This window comes from Mirounga angustirostris, unplaced genomic scaffold (assembly GCF_029215605.1).
Source record: "Mirounga angustirostris isolate CCGP_5_RB_7025 unplaced genomic scaffold, mMirAng1.0.hap1 SCAF_9, whole genome shotgun sequence".
Taxonomy (NCBI): Eukaryota; Metazoa; Chordata; class Mammalia; order Carnivora; family Phocidae; genus Mirounga; species Mirounga angustirostris.
Window position 1 is genome coordinate 141,482,127 of NW_026991717.1, and position 24,593 is coordinate 141,506,719.

General features: G+C 47.6%; 1 protein-coding gene and 2 long non-coding RNA genes across 3 annotated transcripts in view; 2 read left to right on the plus strand and 1 right to left on the minus strand.

The window, feature by feature from the left end:
* The window catches only part of RCOR1 (REST corepressor 1), a 122,579-nt gene extending 117,039 nt beyond the window's left edge, over positions 1–5,540 (plus strand). The window contains exons 10-12 of the mRNA XM_045901562.3: positions 8–65; positions 563–792; positions 4,184–5,540. Of these exons, the coding sequence (XP_045757518.1) occupies positions 8–65; positions 563–792; positions 4,184–4,225 (330 nt within the window). The 3' untranslated portion in view covers positions 4,226–5,540. The remainder of the gene's footprint in view (positions 1–7; positions 66–562; positions 793–4,183) is intronic.
* Positions 5,541–5,681: 141 nt separating this feature from the next.
* LOC135361650 (uncharacterized) lies at positions 5,682–10,325 on the minus strand. Its single transcript, XR_010405340.1, has 2 exons — positions 10,205–10,325; positions 5,682–9,160 (listed from the first exon to the last, which is right to left on the minus strand). It is a non-coding gene; the product is annotated as an uncharacterized LOC135361650 (long non-coding RNA).
* On the plus strand, positions 10,311–11,661 carry LOC129046551 (uncharacterized). Its single transcript, XR_008508185.2, has 2 exons — positions 10,311–10,389; positions 10,777–11,661. It is a non-coding gene; the product is annotated as an uncharacterized LOC129046551 (long non-coding RNA).
* Positions 11,662–24,593: the final 12,932 nt, after the last annotated feature.

Below are 24,593 nucleotides of genomic sequence, written 5' to 3' on the forward strand. Positions count from 1 at the left end.
TATGCAGGTCATTCAGAAATGTAATGCACGTTGGACCACAGAAGAGCAGCTTCTTGCGGTACAAGGTATGGGGAGTCCTTCTTGTGGGCTTGCAGCTCTGGCGCCTTTAGGAAAAATCATGCCTCACCCCATTCCCATCCCACCACTTGTGGGAGTGTGTTGGGTTCTGAATGGTCAGAAAGTACAAAACCCCAAAAGCAGCAGGTTGTCAGAATTTTACAGTTGGGAGGTATTCTAGTCCTGGGGATCCTGAAAAGAAGAATGCAGAATGTCCATAGCCACAGGATGCTGGCTGGGTGACTTCAGGTATCTTGGGACAGGTGACAGAAGGTGCAGATTTCTGGATGACAGGGTCATACTGGACTTCTTAGATCAGTCATCTACGAAATAGATCTACGTTGCTGCTTTTTCCCACTGGTATAATGCATTAAGATAGTGCCTGCTGTTAGAAGCCCCGTATGTTTTCTTATCTAGATAAAGGAAGGGGTAAGTCTCAGTTGTGTGGGTTTTTCAAAGTTGTTTTTCCCCTATATTGAAAAACAATGCTCTCTTACGTCCTTAGCCATCAGGAAATATGGCCGAGATTTTCAGGCAATCTCAGATGTGATTGGGAACAAATCAGTGGTACAAGTGAAAAACTTTTTTGTAAATTATCGACGCCGCTTCAACATAGATGAAGTTTTACAAGAATGGGAGGCAGAACATGGTAAAGAAGAGACCAATGGGCCCAGTAGCCAGAAACCTATCAAGTCCCCGGATAATTCTATCAAGATGCCTGAAGAGGAAGACGAGGTAAATCTGAAACAATAAGATCGCTGCCAGGTTCATGCTCGATATTTGGTTTCTTCTTTGATGGCCTTTCTCAGCTGTAGAAATATTTTTAGCTCTCAGCTCTGTCAGTGACTTGACTTTTACCATAATGTGAGTGTTGACGCCAGTTAGTTTTTGGTCACTAGGTAAATTATTCAAATTTAATTGCTGTACAAATTCTTAGTTCCATCCTGGTTTCCTCCAGTCACAGTATATTCCACATTACCAACATTCCTCAGATCGAGTAAGAACTCAGCCATAAAACAGTTAGTTGGAAGTGCCCTGAACAGCGTCAGTCAAGCTCAGTCATATGAAATGCATTGTCATCTCAATGGGAGGTTAATGAACTTACTGGTAAATCGGCGCAGCTAGCCAACCAGGAGCTCCTAGGTCTGTCTCTGCTGTCCCAAATCAACCAGACTTTGATGCTGTTTGGGGCTAATGGGTTTAAATATTGATGGGGACAATTCCAGGTTCTGTGGTTGGCTGGACCTTCCAGGCTGGTGGCTGACATTCTGGCAATCTCCAGGATAGCTGCACCGATCTCCTCTGCAGACTCGGCACAGCTGAGGCAGCCAGATTGGTGAGGCTGCATGGCCCCCTGTGCTGTCTCCCTGCTTCCTGGGACAGGGCTGCCGGCCTTTTCCCTAGCTAGTCTGGCCGGCCCTGCTACATGTATTTACCCCCGCTCCCACAGAGGAGGAGAATGGGGCTAGACAGAGGTAAGAGTTCATTGCCAATCACTTGACGTTTGAGTTTGTTCACTGACACGGAACTCCAAGGATTAATTGAGCTTTACAGGAAAATTTACTTTCTCATCAAAGCCTCTCCCAGACCATGCAGGAATGATTTGAAATTACCTAGTTTGTATTGTCTGTGCTCCCCCTTTACTCTAAGAGGTTGGTTATAAAAGCTGCCCAGAGGCCCCCCCTCCTGACCTGAGCACACAGAGTGCCTCACGAGGGAGATCTGTACCGCCCCCCACTATGCCATAGATGGAGCGCTCCGTGCCTCTGCACCAATTTGAAAGGCCACAAGGTACTTCATCTGTCAGAAGGGTGTTAAAACATCCTCATTTTGTTAGACTCTCTAGAGCTTTCTACCAGAAAATCTTTGTAATAAGTGTACAGAATTTATATTATTAACAATGTGAGTGTTTTCCTGAGCCACACGCATGCATGGCCCAGCCTGAGACCCTGCAACCTAGCAGCATGTGAGCAGAGAGAAGGGGTTTGCAGCTTTGAGCAGTAATTCTTGTCCCAGTGCTAGTTGCCACTTTAGCAGCAAATTAACTTCCCTCACGTCCTGCACTCAAGAAGCATTGAAAGATGAGAATTACCAGGGAAGGAATATTAGAATTTGCAAGAATGACAGCTTCCATGTGTGTTTTTCAGCTTTAGTCCCAGGAAGCAGAAATAATAGGAAACTCTAGCTTTCTTCCTTCTTCAAATTTAATCAAAGTGGGTGTTGGCAGGGTTAGCCTAAAAAATGTGGTCGTAAATTTGGGACCGAGGGCCATCACCAATGGGATGGCATGTGAGTTCTTTCCCATATATTTTCCTCCCTTTTCTTAAGCCTGGTTCATTCACTGACAGTACGTTTCTTTCTTTGTAGTCCAAAATGGCCATTCTTCATGGTCCATTCACCATGTTGATTGCACATCAAAATATACGCACATAATTCTCTTCACAGTCTCTGGGAGCATTGGCTCACCCATGACCGCATTTCCCACCAAGCAGCACGTCTTCATGTCTGTCTGGTGGTTGATCTTCCATGTGTCTGTTTGCCCACCCTTCTCTTCAAAACCAGCACTATTACCTGACTTCTCTTTAATGTATGATCTTTATGTTGTCTGTAAACATTTTCACCTCCTCGGTCATTTAAATCCCTGCCATCACACACCTTATTTCCTTTTCTTTGGCTCCTTCCTTCCTTTTCTTTCTTAATTTACTTATTTAAGAGAGAGCAAGAGTGATCACAGAAGGAGAGGCAGAGGGAGAAGCCGACTCCCTGCTGAGCAGGGAGCCCGATGCGGGGCTCGATCCCAACACCCTGGGATCATGACCTGAGCTGAAGGCAGACGCTTCACTGGCTGAGCCACCCAGGCGCCGCAGTCCCTTTCTTAGGCTCCCTTGTCGTACCAGCCTTCCCACTCTACCACCCTGCTTTTCTCTTCTCCGTATAGCAGTTTGCAAAAGGAAATCAGTCTGTACAGGGACCAGCTGCTTCTCTGTGTCCATGAGGGGCCTGAGGGAACTTGTTAGAATGCTGGTTTAATTGTCTGTCTAGTCAGTGCCCAGAACTGGGTGCCCCTGTAATTTCTCATTCTTGTGTAGCCTGTGGATTCCAGCAGCTAAGAAAGAGGTCTGCTAGTGTCCTGCCCACCCCTTCTGCCCTCAGATTTTATGTGTTAAATGTAGCACAGACAGGGAGGAGGACATCAGAATTGCCAGAAGTTCCAGTAACATAATGGCCTGTTAGCTGTAGGCTTTATTTCCTTCAGGGCTGAGAAGGGAAGGCAGCCCACGGGTTTTGAGCTTTTGAGATTCAGAGTTCTCTGAGGTGGACAAGGATGCAGTACAGAGCAGGGGTGGGTGCGTGTCAATGGGGATGCTAGACAGGACCGGCTCAGAGGTAGAGTCTCCCTTAAAGTTACAGAATGGCTTGAGTGTGTTACTAGTGAGGAGAAATATCCTGACCTAACTGTTCTCATAAATTGTGATATCGCCCGAAGGAACCGCAGTTTTCAGATTTGGGGTTCATAACCCAGTGGTTTCCCTAGCAATAAGAGAGACATCATGACGGTATCAATGAGCACTAAGATACCTTGTAACTTTCTGGTTTGGTTCTGGGAGTCCGTTTTAGTTCAGAAATGCCTTTGAGGCTTTTAAAGATCCCACAGTCTTGGCTCTCCTGTGTGTCGCTGTGTCCCAGCGCGGGCCAGTGGCCGTTGGTTGAGTGGGGTGGGTGCCACGGCTTCCCTCCAGCCAGTGCTGACACGCCTGAGAGCTGCCTTTGGCCACGCACTGTGCTGACAAGCCCTTTCCAGGGGTTTTATCTGATCCTGCGAAGTAGACGTCACTATTGTGTCTATTCTGCAGATGAGGAAACAGAAATTGGAAAAGAAGTAACTCATCCAAGGATCCACATCTAGAAAGTGGAAGAGCCAGGATTCGAGCCTGAGATATCTGGCCATGGAGGCCACCCCCTTAACCTTGCCTGCCGTGCCCAGGCCCTGCCCTTAGGAACATGCATGCGTGCGGGATAGACAGGCGGCCCACACCCTCTCGCCCTGTCTCGCCACACCAGAAGTAGCAGTTTGCGGTGTTTACCTGCTCTTTGATTTTTTTTTTCTTTCCCCTTTTCTCCTCAGGCTGCTTCTGTTCTTGACGTCAGATACGCATCTGCTTCATGAGAAACTCTGGTAGCTTTGAGCACTTGGTATGGACGACTGTGTTATCCAGGATATCAGGTATTACAAGACATCACCTAGCCATCTGCATCACATCTCTGTGGACAAGCAGCTATTACCAAAAAAGGCATACACTTCCAGTCCTGTGCTCCATCTGCCTTAATTCTGTGCTCGTTCCTCCATGTGGCGCCACTTCCCAGAGAGCCCCTTTGCATCTCTCACACTCTGCCTCAGTGCTGGGGAGTCTTCGTGGCCTGCACGCCTCCTGTGACTCTGGGGACCCCTCCCCAGTCGAAGCTCCTGAGCCCCACCAATGGCAGCTCTGCCCAGTCAGCAGCTTCTTCAAACAGGTAGTCCACTTGGAAGGCACGACTCTGTTCCTGCATGGCCTGCAACTTCTACTTTGTGCATAATGTAATTTTCAGAGTGACTGTGACCCTGTTGGCCTTTTAGAAAGTTTCTCTTGGTCTTTTCTGAGGCAGCCACCTAAGTGATATCATGCTTCTTTGGAAATCACAGTATACTGGCAGACTGCATTATAACCTCCATTGTGCCAAACATCCTGAGACAGCTCTCATTTCCCCAAATGTTGGGTGTAATTATGGTTTGTAAATTTATCTGGCTTAAATCTCGCCCTTCTCCCTTCCCAAGTGGTAGAAAGCTCATTCACAGCAACTGTCCTTGGACGCTAGCTTAAAGGGAACGTGGACCTCAACACTTTCTGCCTTCAGCTTTCAGCATTGTAATCCCAGGACGGGAGCCAACCCTGTCTTTTTGGATCCCCCCACCCCACCATCCAACTCCAAGAGATGCGGTCCATACCACTGTACCTGGTGCTTGTGCATTGGAATTGGTGCCTTCTCCTTTTGGCAACCATGTTATCAACCCTTTTTCTGTTTTAGTGTCTTATTTCTTCTTTAAAGTTTATTGCTTGCCAAAGATAACATCACTGAGATTAGGAGACAGGGGAGAAATTGCTGCAGATTCTGACAGAGTGCAGATTTTAAATGTCAGGTTAGCTCAATAAAGGGTATTAGAATAACTGGTGAGGGTTTTATAAAAGCTACACATTGTGTGTTCCCCGTTCTGTTGGTATGCCTGGCCTTCTACATCTCACTCCATACAGCTTTTTTTGTCCTTCGTATACTGACGTGATCATATAAACACCATTCTTTCTCTTTTAATATTATAGTACAGGACAGAGAAGTGATCAGTTTATCGGCTCTAGTAAGACCAAGACGAAAAGAAACAATGTACAAAGTGGTCTGTAATGCCTTTTGGTTGGACTGGGAACAAGTAAATGTTTCTAATAAATGTTCTAAGATTTCCAGAATCACTTATTCTCGTACCAGACTCTGGACCCGCTGCGGGGCTGAGGGATAGACTGTCAGACTGCGTTCTCGCGTAACCTGTGTCCCGCCCACGGTCAGTCCAGCCTGCACTAAATATGTTGAAGGAGCTTTTGTTGTTGCTGTTTTGCATCATTTAAATATTTTTCCTGCTTTCAATACCAAAAAGAAAAAAATGCAGATGCTTTAAGGCACAAACAGAATTCTTAAGAATTTAAAATATGCAATTAAAATCTGATGTGTTTTGACTCCCAAGCACCTTGCCTCCCCCCCTCCCCGCCCCCCCCACTTTTTTTTAAAGTCAGCTGATTGTCTCTTTAGGAAGAACGTCAGCTAGAAACCTAGACTGTTTGGATTTGTATGTTTTTAGAAATCTGGAGAAAGGTCATTCACAGGGGCAGTAAAATGGGACTTTCCCAACTTTTGTCATCTTGTCCCTTCACAGGGAGTCTGTGGGTCAGGTAAGAGCGTGTGAAGAACGGCATCGGAGGAGGCCAGAGGGCAGTCACAGCTCGCTGCTCCTACCTAGACGGGGTAGCCTAGTAACACTAGTCACGAGGTAGGATTGGTTTGGGCTCGTATCCTAAGCCTGCTGTGTGATTGGAAAATGGCAGGTAAACCATGGAGAGGAGGTGGCAAAAGTTTTGCACATCGCTTAAAGGGGACACTAGGCAAGAAGCGAGGCCGTAGGTTCTCTTTGCTTCTCAAGGCCTCCTTCCTCTTTATGGAAGCAGCAGGCAGTTTGCTGCAGTGGGTCTCGTTCTGCCAGTAGATCTGTTCCTCTCCGTGCCCGGGCAGTTCTCCTTCTGGCAAGGCGTGAAAGCCCCATGCTGGTTCCTAGGGAGCGGGGCCCCTGGGTGTGTTCTGCACCATCCCCTCATGTGCTCGCCCAGTGCTGAGGAATCACTGCTCCAGTACCCGAGGCCGGCCACAGCAGCCCGGCTCTGGCTTTCTCCACCAGAAGGGGGCATCGTTGTTGTCATTGGCCAGAAGGAAGAAAGATGGTTGTCTTTGCCTGACTCCTTCTCCACCTTGTAGTTTCAAGCATAACGTAGCACTGTGTTTTAAACTGTTTCATTACACTGTCTTTGCAATGATGTTGTAAATGCAAGAAATCACTTAGCTTTAAAAGCTGAGTGATTGATCTTATTTATGTGAAGCCCCTTTTTTAACATATCAAGACTTCGGTGCATCAGCAGGTCGTGTTTGGATGTATAAGGGTCCACGGTGACAGCTGCTGCGGATGCAGTGTTCACTTAAGCTTTGTCTTCTTAAAAATTGATCAATGTGAATGTCATAATTATATATATATTTTTGTGGAAAATTTCTCCTAAGTATAAGTTATTGTGCAAAATATAGTACCATTGAAGCAAATGATAGTTTAACTTTTAGTTTAGAAATCCTAAAAGATATAAATTGTACTGCATATGCATTAAAAGTTTGTTCTATTTAATTTTATGTAGGTGTGTCAAGTGTTAGGTAAAAATTGTTTTCACTTATCCATTTAAACACCTTGTTACTTGAATATTGTGCTGACTGGTCCGAACCAGTGATCGACCCTGTAACATAGCTGTTTAACCAGGAAGGCCGCGCCTCAGTTGTGCTCACAGTCAGGTGCTGGTGCCTACAGGAGGCGGCAGCTAGAGTAACACACCCACCGCGTGGTCTTGGGGTGTTTGTGGCCACTAGGACACCAGTTCCTCAAAATGGATTTTGATAGTTTTTAACCTATACAGCCCTTCGATGGTCACCAACCTCTCTAATCAAGAAATGAAAATGAAAAAATCGTTGCGTTTTACAAGCTTACTGTGGTGGACTAACTGAGCGGTTGTTTTCTGTGTATAAAAGTTCCCTCAGACACCACGCACCACTCTAAGTGTGCTCACTGTCACTTTAAATTTCAACTACGCCCTATTTTTGTCTCTCTAAATATCAGATGTACTATTGGTATAATTGCATACCAAAAATAAGCCAAACAGTGCATTACACTAACTGGATCCCTGCTTAAACGGAGCAAAGGAAAGACGGAGCCAACTCAGACGAGAGCCTCGTCTCCTCTCTCGTCCAGCCTGTGTCTAAGCCCAGTGACCCAGGATCCAAGCTTTCAGTATCGAGTGAAACTTGGCTTCCCGTTGACTCAAGGTAGTTAGCTAATCTGAATCTAGTGATCTTGTGCAATGCTCAAAAACAGATTCTCTCTCCGCCCCTCCCTGGGTCCCTGCAGCTTTCCCTCTTACACTAAAGCACAATTGCGGCAATGTTACAATTCAGAAGAAGGAAGGTCAGTAGAGTCTATGCATGTCGTGTGATAATGAGTGTTTACAGTCACCTTCTCCGAAAACTAAAATTTTTACTGGAGTGGATAGTATTCCATTACGTAGACCTATCAACTTTGCTAAGTGCTTTTTAGATTGCTTAAAAATTTTTCAAGATTTTAAAAGATGTATAAGGTTAAGTTTGCAAATATAATGGAAATGCTGTTTATCTTTTGAAGTGATAAAATCCATGTTGGAATTTTAAAGAAAATATGTTGTTAATAATGCTGTTGTAAGTAATATTTTAATGTCTCTTTTTGCCTGTTTTCTATATCAGCACACTCATTGTGGTGAATGTTCATAGCATTATAATTGCTTAGCCATTGAATGATAACATTTGTTAGTGGAGATCGAAAAATTTATTTGTGAAATTCTGCAGAATTCATTTTTCTATTTCTAATATTTGCTGAAGTTAAATAAAAAATTTTCAAGCCATTGATGTAATAAAATATGAGACCAAACCATTTTCTGCACCCATCAAAGCAGTGCTCCACGCTAATGCGTAGTGGGGTTTTGCTTTGGGCCTTGGTGTTTCGGAGCGTAGACGCCCCCCAGAACTACACCCTTGGAAGCAGCCACGGATGCCTTCTGTGTTTAGCCTTTGGCTCTCCTTGAACTGCATTTTTTTTTTTTTTTAATTTTAATGTATGATGAACTTATTATAGTTGGGACCGAGTTGAGGTACATGAATTCATAAAAGTTGGCAGCTGTTGAGGGCTTACATTTTAAGGTTCAGTGAGAGGACATTTTTTTCCCCATTAGTGGTTTTTCTCTTTTCATTGTGACCAGGCTTGACACGTGGATGCTGGCCTCTGCACGGCCCTGGACCGTGGCAGTGAAGAGGCGGACCACTGCCTTGTCGCCTCTGGTCTGCCGAGAGTGGACACAGCTCTGACCTCAGCACCTCCGAGTGGTATGAAGAACACTCTGAGCACCCACTGGTCCCCTCTGCCATCTCCTCTTTCGTAGCCAGAATGTAGGATCTGGCTAGAGAACTGCGAGAAGCAGCTGACTTGCGAATCCAGCGTTGCTTCAGGCAGCATTTAAGATACGCAGATGGGGTCCCTCTGTGTGTGGGACCTGGCAGGGGGTAGAAGGGGGTTCGCGGGACACCTGTGAGAGTTCGTCCCCCAGTCACCAGGCTCGGCGTCACAGGAGAGGTCTCCGTGGGTGACACCTGAGGGCAGCAGCCAGGAGGGGCGGACGGAGGCTCAGAGGCCGCCACGCGTGCCTCGTGGAGGTGCCTCGTGGTACCGAAGGCACCGTGGGCTGTCCTGCCAGGAGGTGGGAGGAGGGAAGCAGGGAGAGAGGAGGAGAGGAGGAGGGTCAAGGCTGAGGGAAGGAGGTGGCCCGCAGTCAGCAGTGCTGGACGCCTGCCAGGGTGGGGGCCCAACGGGCCGCTCGGGCTTGGCCTCCATTGCCTTAGAAGAGCGACCAGCACTACGGGAAAGACGCGTCGGGGGAGTTAGGGCGGTGCCGGGCGGAGGGCTTCCAAAGGCTGGCCTAGCCGCCACGCGGCGCGGGGCCTCAGGCCGCGGGGAGACCCGGCCGGGCCGACCCCGAGGGTGCCGGAGGAAGCTGGGGCCCGGCCGGCCGCGTCTCGCGCCGCACGGCCCCGGGCCTCAGGCCCGCGGGCGGCGCTGGGGGCTGGGCGTGGGGGCAGCCCCCGCGGGCCGCGGTGGTGGCCGGCTGAGGACGGCCCCTGTGCCCGCTCGTCCGCCGCTCCCGTTGCTGGGAGCACGTCCAGAACCAAGGCCTCCTCGTGGGCGCCAAGAACACGCGGAGGCGGCAAGTCGCCCCGCCGGCAGGTGTGTCGCGGGCTCCACAGCTTCCGGCCGCGGGGGGGGCCTGCAGAGCGCTCGGGAGGGCGCGAGGCCGCAGCTCGCCCGGAGCCGGCACGGACGGCCAGCCTGCGGCTCCCGGCGCCCGTAGCCCCGCCCCCCGCAGCGGGGCCCCTCCTCCTCGGCCCTTAAGCCCGCCTGGTCCCCGCCGAGCGGCCTCACGAGGGGCCGCGAGCTCGCGGGCCGCCCCGCCCCCGCCGTCCCCGGGCAGCCTCCCAGGTACGCGGCCCCGACGCGAGCGCGCGCCTTCCCCTCTCAGCTCGCCTTCCCCGGCCGGGCCTGACCGCGCTCGCGGCGGGCTCCGCGCCCGTGTCCGTCCGGACCTCCAGGGACCCGGCCGGAACGCCCCCGCCCCGCCCCTCCTCGCAGGTTCTCCGTGTCTGCGCGGCTGCGCGGCTGGTCACCTACCCCGAGTCCCCCTCGCGCCCCCCCCGTTGCTCGTGCGGCGACAGCTCGAGCCCTCCCGGGGCCGCTCACCTCGGCCCGACACCCCTGCCGCCCAGCCGTCGTCAGGCTGTTTGCCGCTCAGAACGTCGGTCTTCTAGAGAAACCCGGCGGCGTGCGTGTGCTACGTGACCTTCCCGCTTCGGGCGTGTTCTGTGCTTGTCCGGCTGCGGTGCCTCCCGCGGCCGCCTGGCCCCGCCCCCACCACGTCCACCTCCGTGCGCTTCCCTCTTCGCTGGACTTTTTTTTTGTTTTTTTTTTTTAAGATTTTATTTATTTGACAGAGAGAGACACAGCGCGAGAGGGAACGCAAGCAGGGGGAGCGGGAGAGGGAGAAGCAGGGGGAGCGGGAGAGGGAGAAGCAGGGGGAGCGGGAGAGGGAGAAGCAGGGGGAGCGGGAGAGGGAGAAGCAGGGGGAGCGGGAGAGGGAGAAGCAGGCTCCCCGCCGAGCAGGGAGCCCGATGTGGGGCTCGATCCCAGGACCCTGGGACCATGACCTGAGCCGAAGGCAGACGCTTAATGACTGAGCCACCCAGGCGCCCCAGGACCACAGTTTGTGTGTGTGTGTGTGTGTGTTTTAAGATTTTTATTTATTTATTTGACAGAGAGACAGCGAGAGCAGGAGCACAAGCAGCGGGAGTGGGAGAGGGAGAAGCAGACTCCCCACCGAGCAGGGAGCCCGATGCGGGGCTCGATCCCAGGACCCTGGGATCATGACCCTAGCCGAAGGCAGACGCTCAACGACTGAGCCACCCAGGCGCCCCTCTTTGCTGGACTATTAGGAAATGGCTTAAAATGTCTCTTATTCTTCGGAGTAGGCGAGCCTGCAGGGGGATGGAAGGCACGCGGTGGAACGGGACTCCCCGCCCTGCACCCCTCCGGCCGCCCCGACCCCGCCACAGGCTGCCGCCCGTCCCCGTTGCGGGCACAGCCTCCAAGCACACGGGCGAACAGCCGTCCTCGTGCCTGCCTTTTTTCACCCGACACACCGCCACCTTCCTCTTTCGACACGTCTGTGCCTCTGGTGGCTCCATGGTCGTCGGTTCTGGTCCTCTGGTTAGGACTCCGATGATTTCTTTGTCCTGTCGTCAGGTGCCGGGCAGAGTTACCCTGTGTGGTGCCGGCCAACTGGGGGTAACCATTTGCTTTTGCCTACCCGCCAGCACCGCTGTGGGACAGACACCTAGGATGGGAGCTTCTGGGTCAAAAGACCTGCTGATGCTCACAGCTGCCGCAGACCCTAACGTCGTAGCAGCTTCTCTCGCGCTTCGGTCGCCCTTGCGTCCTTGCCACACCGTGGTAACCAAGCACTTGATGGGAGGTGTTTGCTAAGCTCTTCAGGGCACTGGGTTGTCCAAGATCCCGGCCCCAGGTCTGGGCGGGCGCTGGTGTGCCCTGACCTCTCGCTTGCATTGGGCCCAAGGAGAAGTTCTGCTGAGGGGTCTGCTCATGGTGCTTAATCGACTGAAAATAAAAGTGGCAACAATTAAGTCTTATATAGTGGATAATCATGTGTAGCAAATTATTTGTGGTTTTTAGTAGTAATTGCTTTATTTATTGAAGATTGCCTTGCCGCTCAAGGACAAACTATGCTTTCTTTGATTTAATGCTCATAGCCACCTTCGGGTAGAGACCACCAGCCCTGTTTTAGAGGAGAGACTGGGACTGCCAGAAGAATGGCTTGCCCGAGCTGCACGACCACGAGGCAGCAGCCGGGCCCTACTCCACTGTGTGGCCTCTCTGTTCAGACTCCAGGATGCTGGCTCCCGTCCTCGCTCTGCGGTGGCATCTGTCGCCATCTCAGTGACTCCCTCAGCCCCGCAGGCCCGGCTCCTCACCTGTGAAGCCAGGGTGACACCCTTTAAAGGGTGGTGAGAGGAGCCGAGGTCGTGTGCAGAAACACTTCCGGCCCGCCCGGTTGATTGGTGGAAGAGACACCGGATCCACGGCCGGTGCTGTCATTCTGTCAAGACCGGTCTCAGTGGTAGGGCCACTGCTGGCCCCTCCTGTGGGGCAGGGCAAGGGCGGAGCGGCTCGAGACCAGTGTCCTGCACCCAGAACGCTCTTCTCTCCATAGATTCCCGCCTCCAGTCCTTGCCCAGGCCAGTGATCCCCACGTGGTTTTGGTGGCATACCCTGGTGGCATACCCTGGCCACGCATCTGCTTGTGTGTTCACCTGCAACTCCCATGCACGCAGTTCTTGCAACTAGCATGGTCCAAATTAGTAAAACCCACCAGTTCTACACCCACTATTCTAGGCGGCCGACCGTCCCTGGCCAGACTTCCAAGGGGTGGGCCGACTGCTGTCACACAGGTGGGCCCCCACTTTTGGAGAGGAGGGGACTGAGGCCAGAGAGGTGAAGTGACGTCTGCAGGTCACTCAGCTAGTAAGTGGTGGGTGGCCCTGAGACAGAGCTCCTCACGAGGCCCCGCTGCTGTGGCTGCCACTAAGTGGACCGAGCTGGGGCCAAGGGGCCTGGGCTGTGGCCCAACTGAAGAGGCCCGACCTGAGCCTCCCTGCCGCCCCCAAGTCGGTCCTGGATTACAGGCCCAAGCGCCACTGCTGGGATGTCCCTTCCAGCCGGCTGCCTCCTGCCAAGGCCTGGCTGCGGGCACGCACCCTTCCTGCAGACGCCCGACGCCTGGCAGAGCGACTGAGCAAGACAGATGAGGTCCCTGTCCTCAAGGAGCACACTGTTGGGGCGACCAGGAAGTAGGAACATTCACAAAGCCAAGATAACCACAGGCTTCCTGTGATTAGATTAGTTGGCTGGGCTGCAACGGACCAGAGAGTCACCACTGGCCTTGTCCCATCGCGGCCCAGAGTCTCCTTCCCTGTGGGGCGTCCAGGAAGGCCTTGTCACCAGCTTTGGTTTGACTTCAGGAGATGGAGCCCATCCTGCTGGGAGCATAATCCATCCACGAGCTGAGGTTTAGTACTTAACAGGTTTAGCTGCTGAATGGGTCCCAGGCTCTCAGCAGCGGGAAGGCAGCCCTGGATATGAGGCACGAAGGCAAAGGTAGGCAGGCCCCTGGCCAGTGCAGCATGACCTAGGCTAGGATATGAACCTGCCCTTCCTTACATCCCCACCTCCGAGCCCAGCTTGTGGTCTCTGAATGCCATTTCCCAATAAAAGGAACCAGGGATCTTTGGAGAAGTGGCTGGTTTCAGATATGGCAAGAAGTATACGAGGATACTGCCCAAAGAAGCACCCAGAAAATAATGGGGTTGTATCTAGAGGACATGAAAGCCAACACAAAATGCCTCCCACTGGCCTAACATGGACCAGTTTGCCATCAAAAGCATAATGACTGATTGAAACGCAGCCAACAGAAGAATCCAAAAGTTCATAATGATAATACCCAGTGATCACGTCTGGATACTAGAGGATATCACATGTATTCAGCTTTCCTATCCACACTTTTCAGTACACTCCAGTCACCAAGAGCAAATGTTCCTTACAGAATTCCAGCTAATACATGCAGAAGGACATGAAAATAACTAATTGGCAGCCTACTATGAAATCACGGACCTAATTACAGATCATCATTGGCTGCTAAAACCATCAAGTAGGTTGGCAGAGAACCTGGTAACGGATCAGGCTGAACCGGAACCTACCAGCAACCTCAACAGTCCTCAGAGAGGACTGTGGGAGATGGCAGAGTAGAAATAGCAGGGATCTGTTTCCACCTAGACAACAATTATACCAACAGAATCTGCCTGACATCATTATTCTGGAAATCTGGAGCCTACTGAAGCCTTGCAACTTCCTGGGAAGGTCTTGGACAATATATGATGATGGCAGTCCATCAATTTCAGCTCATGGCAGTTTAGCAGATACCCAGCCCCATGGCAGGCAGCCATGTGCCTGTTCCTGGAGCCACCTGTGGGAGCAAGAATCCTCTCCTCCAAATATCCCGATCTGTGTTCTGACCATGGAGGTGCAGACACAGAGGCAGGAGGGCATGATTGCTGCAGGCCCCTCATCCTCGATGGAAGCAACCTCCAGACTTAAGGGGCCAACACCTTTTTTACCCACCCCCTACCCCCATTTTCCTCTTTTTCCCCTCTGGGATCCAGACATTGAAGACTAGGACATTCAAAAGCAACTGCATCTATGGAGGAAATTAGAAAGTCACTGCACCTGCCCAGGGAAAGATGCAGGCTCAGGAAATGTCCAAGGAAGGCTTAAGATTATACCTCAGGCCGATCCCTGGCATGGGGTAGCCTACAACAGTAAAAACAAAACAACAACAGTGGCAAAGGTTGAGGAAGGCGAAGATCTAATCACCAGAGTTACCATATTATTAGATTCAAATGTCCAGTTTTCAACAACGACAAAAACACAAGGCATACAAAGAAATGGTCCATTCAAAGGAACACATAAGCCAATGGAAACTGTTCCCGAGCAAGACCAAATGGCAGACCTACCAGACAAAGAGTTTAAAACAACTGTCTTAAAGATGCTCAGGGAGGGGCGCCTGGGTGGCTCAGTCGGTAAAGCGTCTGCCTTCAGGTCAGGTCATGATACCAGGGTCCTGGGATGGAGCCCCACATCGGGCTCCCTGCTTGGCAGGAAGCCTGCTTCTCCCTCTCCCATTCCCCGCTGCTTATGTTCCCTCTCTCGCTGTGTCTCTCTCTGTCAAATGGATTAAAAAAAAAGATGCTCAGGGAACTAAAGGAGGATGAGGAAAAAGGCAAGAAAACAATATTAATTAAATGAAAATCACAATAAAGAGATAAAAAACTTAAAAGGAAACCAAAAAAACTCCAAAGCTGAAAGTACAATACTGGAAACGAGTAATTTACTGGAGGGATTCAATAGCAGATTAAACAGGCAGAAGAATCAGCAAATTTAAAGATCGGATCATTGAAATGATCAAGTCTGAGGAGAGAAAAAATAAAGACTGATGAAAAGTGAACAGAACCTAAGGGACCACCAGATAAACCAATGTACAGACTGTGGGAGTCTCAGGAAGAAAAGAGGGCAGTGAGAGATTATTTGAGGAAATAACAGCCAAAGGTTTCCCAAGTTTTATGAGAGATACAAATATAAACACCCAGGAAGCTCAACGAACCCCAAGTAAGATGAACTCAGACACTCACCAAGACACATTACAACTAAACTGTCCAAAGCCAAACCAAAGAGAGTCTTGAAAGCAACAAGAGAGAAGCAAGTCACCACATATGAGGGACCCTCATAAGATAATGAGCAGCTTCTTCTCAGAAACACTGGAGGCCAGAAGGCATGGGGCCAATATATCAAAGGGCTAAAAGAATCCTCCATCTAGCAAAACCATCCTTCAAAAGTGAGGGAGAAATTAAGATAAGATAACCAAAAGCTGAGGAAGTCTGTCACCACTAGACCTTCCCTGCAAGAAATCCTCAAGGGACCCCTGCAGGTCAGAATGAAAAGATACTGGACAATATGTGGAAGTTCTCCAAAGAAATTAAGACCTCAGTAAAAGTAAATACGTGGGCAATTATACAAGCTACTATTATTGTGACAGTGGTTTGTAACCCCACTTTTTGTTTTCTACATGATTTAAGAAACTGACATTTAAAATTAAAAGCTAGTGGGCGCCTGGGTGGCTCAGTTGGTTAAAATTAAAAGCTAGTATTATCTCACTTTGTAACTCCATTTTTTTCTAAATAATTTAGAAGACTAATGCACTAAAAGAAAAACAATTACTAGCTTAAGCTGTTGGACACTCACATATAAAGTTGTAATTGTGACACTGAGAACTGAAAGGGGTAGGGATAGCTGTAAAGGAGCAGTTTTTGTATGTTATCGAAGCTAAATTGGTATAAATTCAGATTAGGGTTTTATAACGTTGGGATGTTAAATAGAATCCTCATGGTAACCACAAGAGAACAGTGACAGAATATATACTAAGAAATGAGAGGGGAGTATATTCCACCACAAAAAAAAAAATCAAGTAAATACCAAAGAATATAGCAATTCAAGAAATGAAGGGCAAAAACCTATAAGAAATATAGAAAACAACAAGATGACTGAAGTTCTTCCTTAGCAGTATTTAAATGGAAATGGATTAAACTCTCCAATCAAAAGACAGAGATTGGCAGGGTAGATTTCTTTTTTTTAAGATTTATTTATTTAGGGGCGCCTGGGTGGCTCGTCGGTTAGGCGTCTGCCTTCGGCTCAGGTCATGATCCCAGGGTCCTGGGATTGAGCCCCGCATCGGGCTCCCTGCTCCGCGGGAAGCCTGCTTCTCCCTCTCCCACTCCCCCTGCTTCTGTTCCCTCTCTCACTGTGTCTCTCTCTATCAAATAAATAAAATCTTTAAAAAAAATTTTATTTATTTATTTATTTTGAGACAGACAGTGTGTGAGCCCGCATACCTGCATGCACATAGGGGCTGGGACAGAGGGAGAGAATCTTCAAGCAGACTCCCTGCTGAGCATGGAGCCCAACTCGGGGCTCAGTCCTACCACCCATGAGATCATGACCTGAGGGGAAACCAAGAGTCAGACACTTAACCAACTGAGCTACCCAGGTGCCCCTGGCAGAATGGATTTTTAAAAAATGATGCACTAAATGCTGTCTATAAGAGACTCGGCTGAGATCCAAAGACACAAACAGGTTAAAAGTGAAGGGATAAAAAAAGATAGTCCATGTAATTAGTAACCAAACAGAGCAGGGTGGCTATACTCAGACAAAGTACATTTTATTTTTATTTATTTATTTATTTATTTATTTATTTATTTATTTATTTATTTATTTAGATTTTATTTATTTGACACAGAGAGACACAGCAAGAGAGGGAACACAAGCAGGGGGAGTGGCGGGGAGAAGCAGGCTTCCCGCCAAGCGGGGAGCCCAAGGTGGGGCTCGATCCCAGGACCCTGGGATCATGACCTGAGCCGAAGGCAGACAGTTAACAACGAGCCACCCAGGCACCCCTTTTATTTATTGTTTTTAAAAAAAGATTTTTAAGTAATCTCTACACCCATCGTGGGGCTCAGACTCACAGACCTGAGATCAAGAGTCGCACACTCCACCAACTGAGCCAGCCAGGCACAACTAAACAGTCCACTTTTAAATAATCAGTGGATCAAAGAAGAAATCACAAGGAAAATTAGAACATACCCAGGGATAGATGAAAATGAAAATACAACATACCAAAACTATGGGACACAGTGAAAGCTGTGCTAAGGGGAAAGTTTATAACTATAAATGCTTACTTTAAAAAAAAAAATTTTTTTTTCAAACAAAAACAAAGATCTCAAATCAACAAGCTAACTTGAGGAACTAGAAAGAGAACTAAACTCAAAGCTAGCAGAAGGAAGGAAATAACAGAACAGAGGTAAATCAAATAGAAAACAGAAAAACAGTAGAGAAAATCAATGAACCCAAAAGTTGGTTCTTTGAAAAGATCAACAAAATTGACAAACCTTTAGCTGGACTAAGAAAAAGAAGACTTCAACTTCCTAAAATTAGAAATGAAAGTGTGGGCATTACTGCTGATTCTTCAGAAATAAAAAAGGATTATAAGAGAGTAGTATGTACAGTTGTATGCCAAAGAATTGGATAACCTAAATAAAATGGAAAAATTCCTATAAACACAAAACCTACCAACACTAAATAATGAAGAAATAGAAAATCTGAATAGAGCTATAAGTAGTAAGGAGATTAAATCAGTAAAAAGAAAAATATCCCAACAAAGAAAAAGCCTTGGATCTAATGGCTTCACTAGTGACTTCTACCAAACATTTAAAGAATTGACACCAATACTTCTCAAACTCTTCCAAAAAACTTGAGGGAACACTGCCTAATTTTATGAGACCAGCATTACCCCAATACCAAAGCTAGAGAAAGATACTACAAGAAAAGATACCTACTGACCAATATCTCTTACAAACATTGATGCAAAAATCCTCAACAAAATATTAGCAAATTGAACTCAACAGCATATTAAAAGGATCATACACCATGACCAAGTAGGATTTACTCCTGGAATGTAAGGATGGTTCAATATATGAAAATCGATCAGTGTAATTCATCACATTAAGAGAAAGAAAGAAGGGAGCACCTGGGTGGCTCAGTTGGTTCACCGTCTGACTCTTGATCTCAGGTTCATGAGTTCAAGCCCCAAATTGGGCTCCATGCTGTGCATGGATCCTACTTAAAAAAAAGAAGAAGAAGAAGAAGAAAATATGACAAATGAAGATGTTGAAGTGAACAGGGTGCCTGGAGTGTCAGAGTTGGTGAAGCATCTGACTCATTTTTTAAAAGATTTTATTTATTTATTTATTTATTTATTTATTTATTTATTTATTTATTTATTTAAGAGAGAGAGCAAGAGAGCACAAGCAGGGAGAGCAGCAGAGGGAGAGGGAGAAGCAGGCTCCCCAGTGAGCAGGGAGATGAATGTGGGGCTCAATCCCAGGACCCTGGAATCATGACCGGAGCCAAAGGCAGATGCTTAATTGACTGAGTCACCCAGGTGCCCTACCATCCAACTCTGATTTCAGCTCAGGTCATGATCTCAGGGTTGTGAGATCGAGCCCCACATCAGGTTCCACACTGGGTATGGAACTTGCTTAAGATTCTCTCTCTCTTCCTCTCCCTTTGCCCCTCCCCCCTCTAAAAAAAAAGAATGAAAGAACTAAAAACACATGATCATCTTAATTAATGCAGAAAAAACATTTGACAAAATTCAACACCTTTCCATGATAAAAACACTCAACAAACTAGGAATAGAAGGAATCTAAATCAACATAATAGAAGCCATATATGAAAATCCCACAGTAACATACTCAATGATGACAGACTGAAAGCCTTTCTGTAAGGTCAGGGAGAAGGTAAGGATGCAAGCTTTCACCACTTCTATTCAACATAGTACTGGCTATCCTAGCCAGAGCAATTTAGGTGAGAAAAGGAAATAAAAGTAATCCAAATTGGAAAAGAAGATCATATGATCTTCTTATATGATCTTATATGTGGAAAGTCCTAAAGATTACACAAAGAAACTGTTAGAACTAATAAGTCAGCAAAGTAGCAGGATACAAAGTCAACACACAAAAATCAGTTGCACTTCCTACACAAACAACAAACAATCTGAAAAGGAAATTAAGAAAATAATTTACAGTGGCATCAAAAAGAATAAAATACTTAGGAATAAACTTAACCAAGGAGGAAATAGACTTGTACACTAAAAACTACAAAGCATTACTGCAAGAAATTAAAGAAGACAGATAAATGGAAAGACATCCCATGTTCATGGATTGGAAGACAATATTATTAAGATGTCAATACTAACCAAGACACTATGCGCTGGAGTGGATAGGCTCTTTGTGCCCAGCAGGAGAAGATGCAGGTAAAAAGCTGTCCTGCTTCACGGAGGTGCTCAGCTGTCTTAGGTTTGTCCCGGCTCTGCTGCCCTTGCAACCTCATATCCTAGAGGCTGGTCCCTGAACACCAGACTCTAGGACTTAATATATTTATTTATTTTTTCCTTCACTAGGCCAGGATTTCTTAACAGTGGTACTACTGACATTTAAAAAATGTGATAAATGTATATATTGATTTATAATAAGTAACAAATAATCACAACCATAAAGATAGTTAACACATCCCTCACTTCACAAGATCTACTCACTTAACAAATTTCAGGTGTACAACACAGTATTGTTAACAACAGTCACCATGTTGTACGTTAGATCCCCAGAACATATTAAATACCTTCTAACTTAAAGTTTGTACCCTTTGGCCAACATCTCCCCATTCCCCACCTGCACGAGACACACACCACCCTAGACCTGCCCACGTGCCCTGCTTTCTGGTCCTTGCATTGCCTTGTCCTGTTCCTGTGCTTGTGGATTCAGGCGTGTTGCAGCAGCTGCTTCTGGGCTTCTGCTCAAGGACACACTCCCACGGTGCTTCACATCACACCCAGACTCTCTACCCCTTCTCTCCAGCCCGGGGGGTATCCAGTAGCTGCTGAAGCACAGAACACAATAGGGGCTTCTCAGCACCCACAACTGTGCAACCTGCAACTGCGACAGGTGTCAATGCCCTCCAGGAACTCCAGCCAAAAGGAGACGAGAGTCATCCTGTTCATTCTCTCTTGCTTGCACCCTGGAATCTTCAGAGATGCTGTAGATGCTTCTCCCTCTCCCCCTCTCCCCAGCTTGTCATCTCTCTCTCTCTCAAACTTTTAAAGATTTTTTATTTATTTGAAGAGCAAGAGAGAGCATGAGTAGGAGAAGGGGCAGAGGCAGAGGGAGAAGCCAACTCCCCGCTGAGCAGGGAGCCCAGTGCGGGGCTCAATCCCAGGACCATGAGATCATGTCCTGAACTGAAGGCAGACGCTTAACAAACTGAGCCACTCAAGCACTCAATAAATAAAATCTTTTAAAAAAATAAATAAAAACAAACACATTCCAACTATTTAAAAGATCTGCAAACACCTAAAAGCAGAGGGGAACTGGAGGAGTATTTTTCCTAAAAAAACTGCAACCAAAAGAGGTAAGAATTGAGAGTTTATGTTTCCTCTTTCCCTGAGAATGCTGCCCCATGCCCACTGCCAGAGTGGAGGAAAAGAGCAGGAGACACCACAACCCTATCACCTTGAAGTAACCAAGAACAGAGTTCAGAGGTAGAAGGAAACCTCAGGAGACCTCTGGAAGTGAGAACCACAGAGGGGATGAGCCCCCAAATCTGAGTATAAAGTGTGCTCACATCCCTGGCTGACCATGAGTCTGTGCATGTGCTACAGACACCAGGATGATCAGCAGAATGGAGAGGAATCTAGAAAGGCAGCTGGATGAGATCTGTGAGTTTACTGCTTTTGAACTGCATGCATTCCCCAAATATGTACAGCTTGGGGGATAGAAACCCGAAGCTTTACTGCCTTGAGGGACCAGTGGACATAACCGGATGCTGGCAGAGAAGCTGTGAATACAGGAGGGAATCCTCAGAAGCAAGGGAGCCACAGGGATAATGAGCTCCTATGTATACACTTTATTAAATCCTTGACTGGCTGCCAGATGATACGGGCACAGGGGAGTTCCCCCGGGAGCAGGGTAACAAAACCTGCAGCTAGAAGCAGAAGAGAATGAGCAGAGATATTGGCTGTTTGTAGTATGAATGTAGGCACATTACCTGCCCTCTTAAGCAATAACAATAACAACATGATGATCATAAGAACAACAGAATCCAGAGTCACTACAATGTATTATCCAAAATGTCCAATTTTCAACCGAAGATTAATAGACATGAAAAGAATCAGGAAGGTATGATTCATGATCAGGAAAAAGACCATCAATAGAAATTGACTCCCAAGTGGACCTAGATGTTGGATTTAGCAGACAAAAATTTCAAAACATCTATTATAGGTATGTATCGATCATTAGGAGATCGTTATTGTAATGATAGGGAAATTCAGAAGAGTTTTTAAAAACTATTAAAAATGGAATTTCTAGAGGTGTACAGTATGAGAACTGAAATGAAAATTTTTAAATGGTCTGACTAGCGGATTAGAAATGGCAGAAGAGGGTGCCTGGGTGGCTCAGTTGGTTAAGCATCTGCCTTTGGCTCAGGTCATGATCTCAGGGTCCTGGGATTGAGCCCCATGTCAGGCTCCCTGCTCAGTGGTGAACCTGCTTCTCCCTCTCCCCTTGTTCCTCCCTCCTGCTCATGCTCTCTCTCTCTCTCTCAAATAAATAAATAAAATCTTTAAAAACAAATAAAAATTTAAAATTTTTTAAAAAGAAATTAAAAAATGGCAGAATTGGTGAACTTCTAGACCAATAGAAATTAAACAATCCAAACACTGGAGAATAAAAGATTGGACGAAAAATGAACAGTGTCAGATCTATGTGGGACAATACGAAGCAGCCAACATGTATCTACTTGAGTCAGAAAGTGAGGACCTGGAGAAAGGGACAGGGAACGTATTTGAAGAAATAATAGAAAAACGACCCCAAATTCTGTGGAAAGCATTAAAATTATAGATTCAAGAATCTCTGTGAGCCTAAAGCTGGATGAAAACAATGGAAACTACACCTAGGAATATCATAGCACAACTGCTAAAAGCCAGAGAGTGAGAAAGTCTTGAAAGCAGCAAGAGAAAAACAACAGGTTATATAGATGGGGAACAGTTCTATAATTAACAGCTGACTTCTCAACAGAAGACTTCGGAATATCATACTCAGAGTGCTAACATGAAAAACTGGCAAACAACTCTATATCCAGCAAAACCTTCAAATAAAGGCAAAAGAAGGAAATTTTCTATAAACAAAAATTGAGAGAATTTGTTCCAAGCAGGTCTTCACTGTAAGAAATGCTAAAGGAAGATGTTCCAGGGTAAAGGAAATAACCTCCAAAGAAGACATCTCCGAAGGACAGGTAGGAATGGACGCTCGTGGCGTAAGAGACTAGATGGATGGCTCCAGTTCCAGCCAGAAGACCAAAGCCACTCGAATTCAAACAGAGAAGTCTTAACAAAGAATTATCAATTGGTAAGAGATGGTTAGCTCCCAAATTGGACAAAAGAGAACTTTAGGGATTTGGGAATAGCAAAAGCAGAAAAGAGCTGCTCCATCTAGTGCTTAGGGAGAATTAATTAAGAACCTAGAAGAGGGATGTCTGCCCCACGAGGCTGAGATTCAGAGCCCCAGGGAGTAGCAGAAAGCAGACAGAAGGAGCTGGTTGAAGCTGGTTCACAGGAAGTGACCCACTGGTTGGCCAAGAAATGCACTAGAGAGAGCGCACCAGTGGGCCTCCCGCGAGCCGCTGGCCACAGGTGGACAAAAAGCCCGGGGACAGGAAGAGAGGCTGCAGCTTGGCTGTGGCCTTGCAGAGGCCCCCTTGTGCCCTCTGTTGGCAAAGCCCAGCATTGCTCTGGCAGCAGAAGAAATATTTACAGGGTCCAGCTCCCGGTTCACAGCACAGGGCAAAGAAGGGCAGATTTGGAGCTGAGAGGCCATGCACTGATAACCAGCGAGCTATATACTTACTTCTACTTTTTAAAATCTTCTTTAAAAGACATTGTTGAAAGCAAAAGTCGTTAACACCGTATTTGCTGTATTCATAACACAGATGTGCGATAGACAACAATACCCCTATGGGTGGGGTAAGTGGAAATGTCCCGCTGCTGTGTTTTAGCTGAACTAATCCAGAACCCATGTAGCTTGGGATATGCTGAAATGCGTATTTGAATCTCTAGAGCAACTTTTGAAAAAACAATATATGCAAAGACCTGCCGCTGGAAATCCAATAGGAAAACTATAGAATATTAAACAATATTGTAGTAACACAGAAGAAGGCAGGAAAAGAGGAACAGAGAAACCAACAGAGGGGACAAAGAGCAAAATGGCAGATCTAAATCTAACTTAACTGCAACCAAAAGTGCATGTGGATGGAATAAACACTCCAGTGCAAAGGTAAACATTGTCGGACTGGATAAAAAGCAAGGTCTGACTCCAAGCTGTGTACTTGGCATGCAAAGGCACAGACAGGTTGCAAGTAAAAGTCTGGAAAAAGCTATGCCTGACAAACAGTAAGCCTAGGAAGGCTGGAGGTTATACTAACACCAGGGTCTACGTATTCCCTCCCTGCATCGACTTTAAGGGGAAGCATATTATCAGAGACGAAGAGAGACAGTTCGTAATGATGAAAGGGCTAGCTGAGCAGGAAGACCTAACAATGATAAATGGGTACGCACCTCATAACAGGGCTTCACAATGCAGGAGGCAAAATCTGACACAGTAAGGGAGGAGACAAGTCTGAAACTGTGCCTGGAGATTTCACCTCTCACAGTATTGATCCAATAGCAAGGTAAGCCTGTGACCCAGGGGGAGTGGGAAGCCCACAGAATCCTGGAGCCACGGGAACCAGGCTGAGGCCCTGCTGCCGGGAACAGCCCCCAGATCGCAACCTTGAAGCGCTTCCGTGAGGACCCTGCCGGTGGCATCCACCCCCGCCCCCACCACGGAGGCTGGAAACTGCCGCGTCCCCAGCACGATCACACAGTCTCTGGCTCTCTCCGTCGCCTGCTCCCTTTTCTGAGCTCGCCCTGAGTCTACTCAGGCCTCACGTAAGCTACCCCACAGAGCGTCATCCTCCCACAGTGGCTGTTTGTCCCATTTGCTGATGAGTCGGGTTTGAAGAATTTAAGGATTCGCCCCAAATTCTGCAGCAAGGAAGTGATGTGGGCCGGATTTGAGCCTTGTGATCCAGAGGATTCCCTCCCTGCTGCTGAACACCTGTCAGGACGGGCTTGTCTCCAGGCTGTGAGCCCCGCCCCCGCAACCCGTCTCTGGAACTGTTAGGAGGAAGGAGCCCCCCACTGGCTGGATGGATGCAGCCCGGATGGGGCAGAGCCCTGCTGGATCTCTAAGGCTGGTCAGGGTTGGGGTGGGGAGGTTGGAGAGGGGAGCATCTGGGGGAAGGA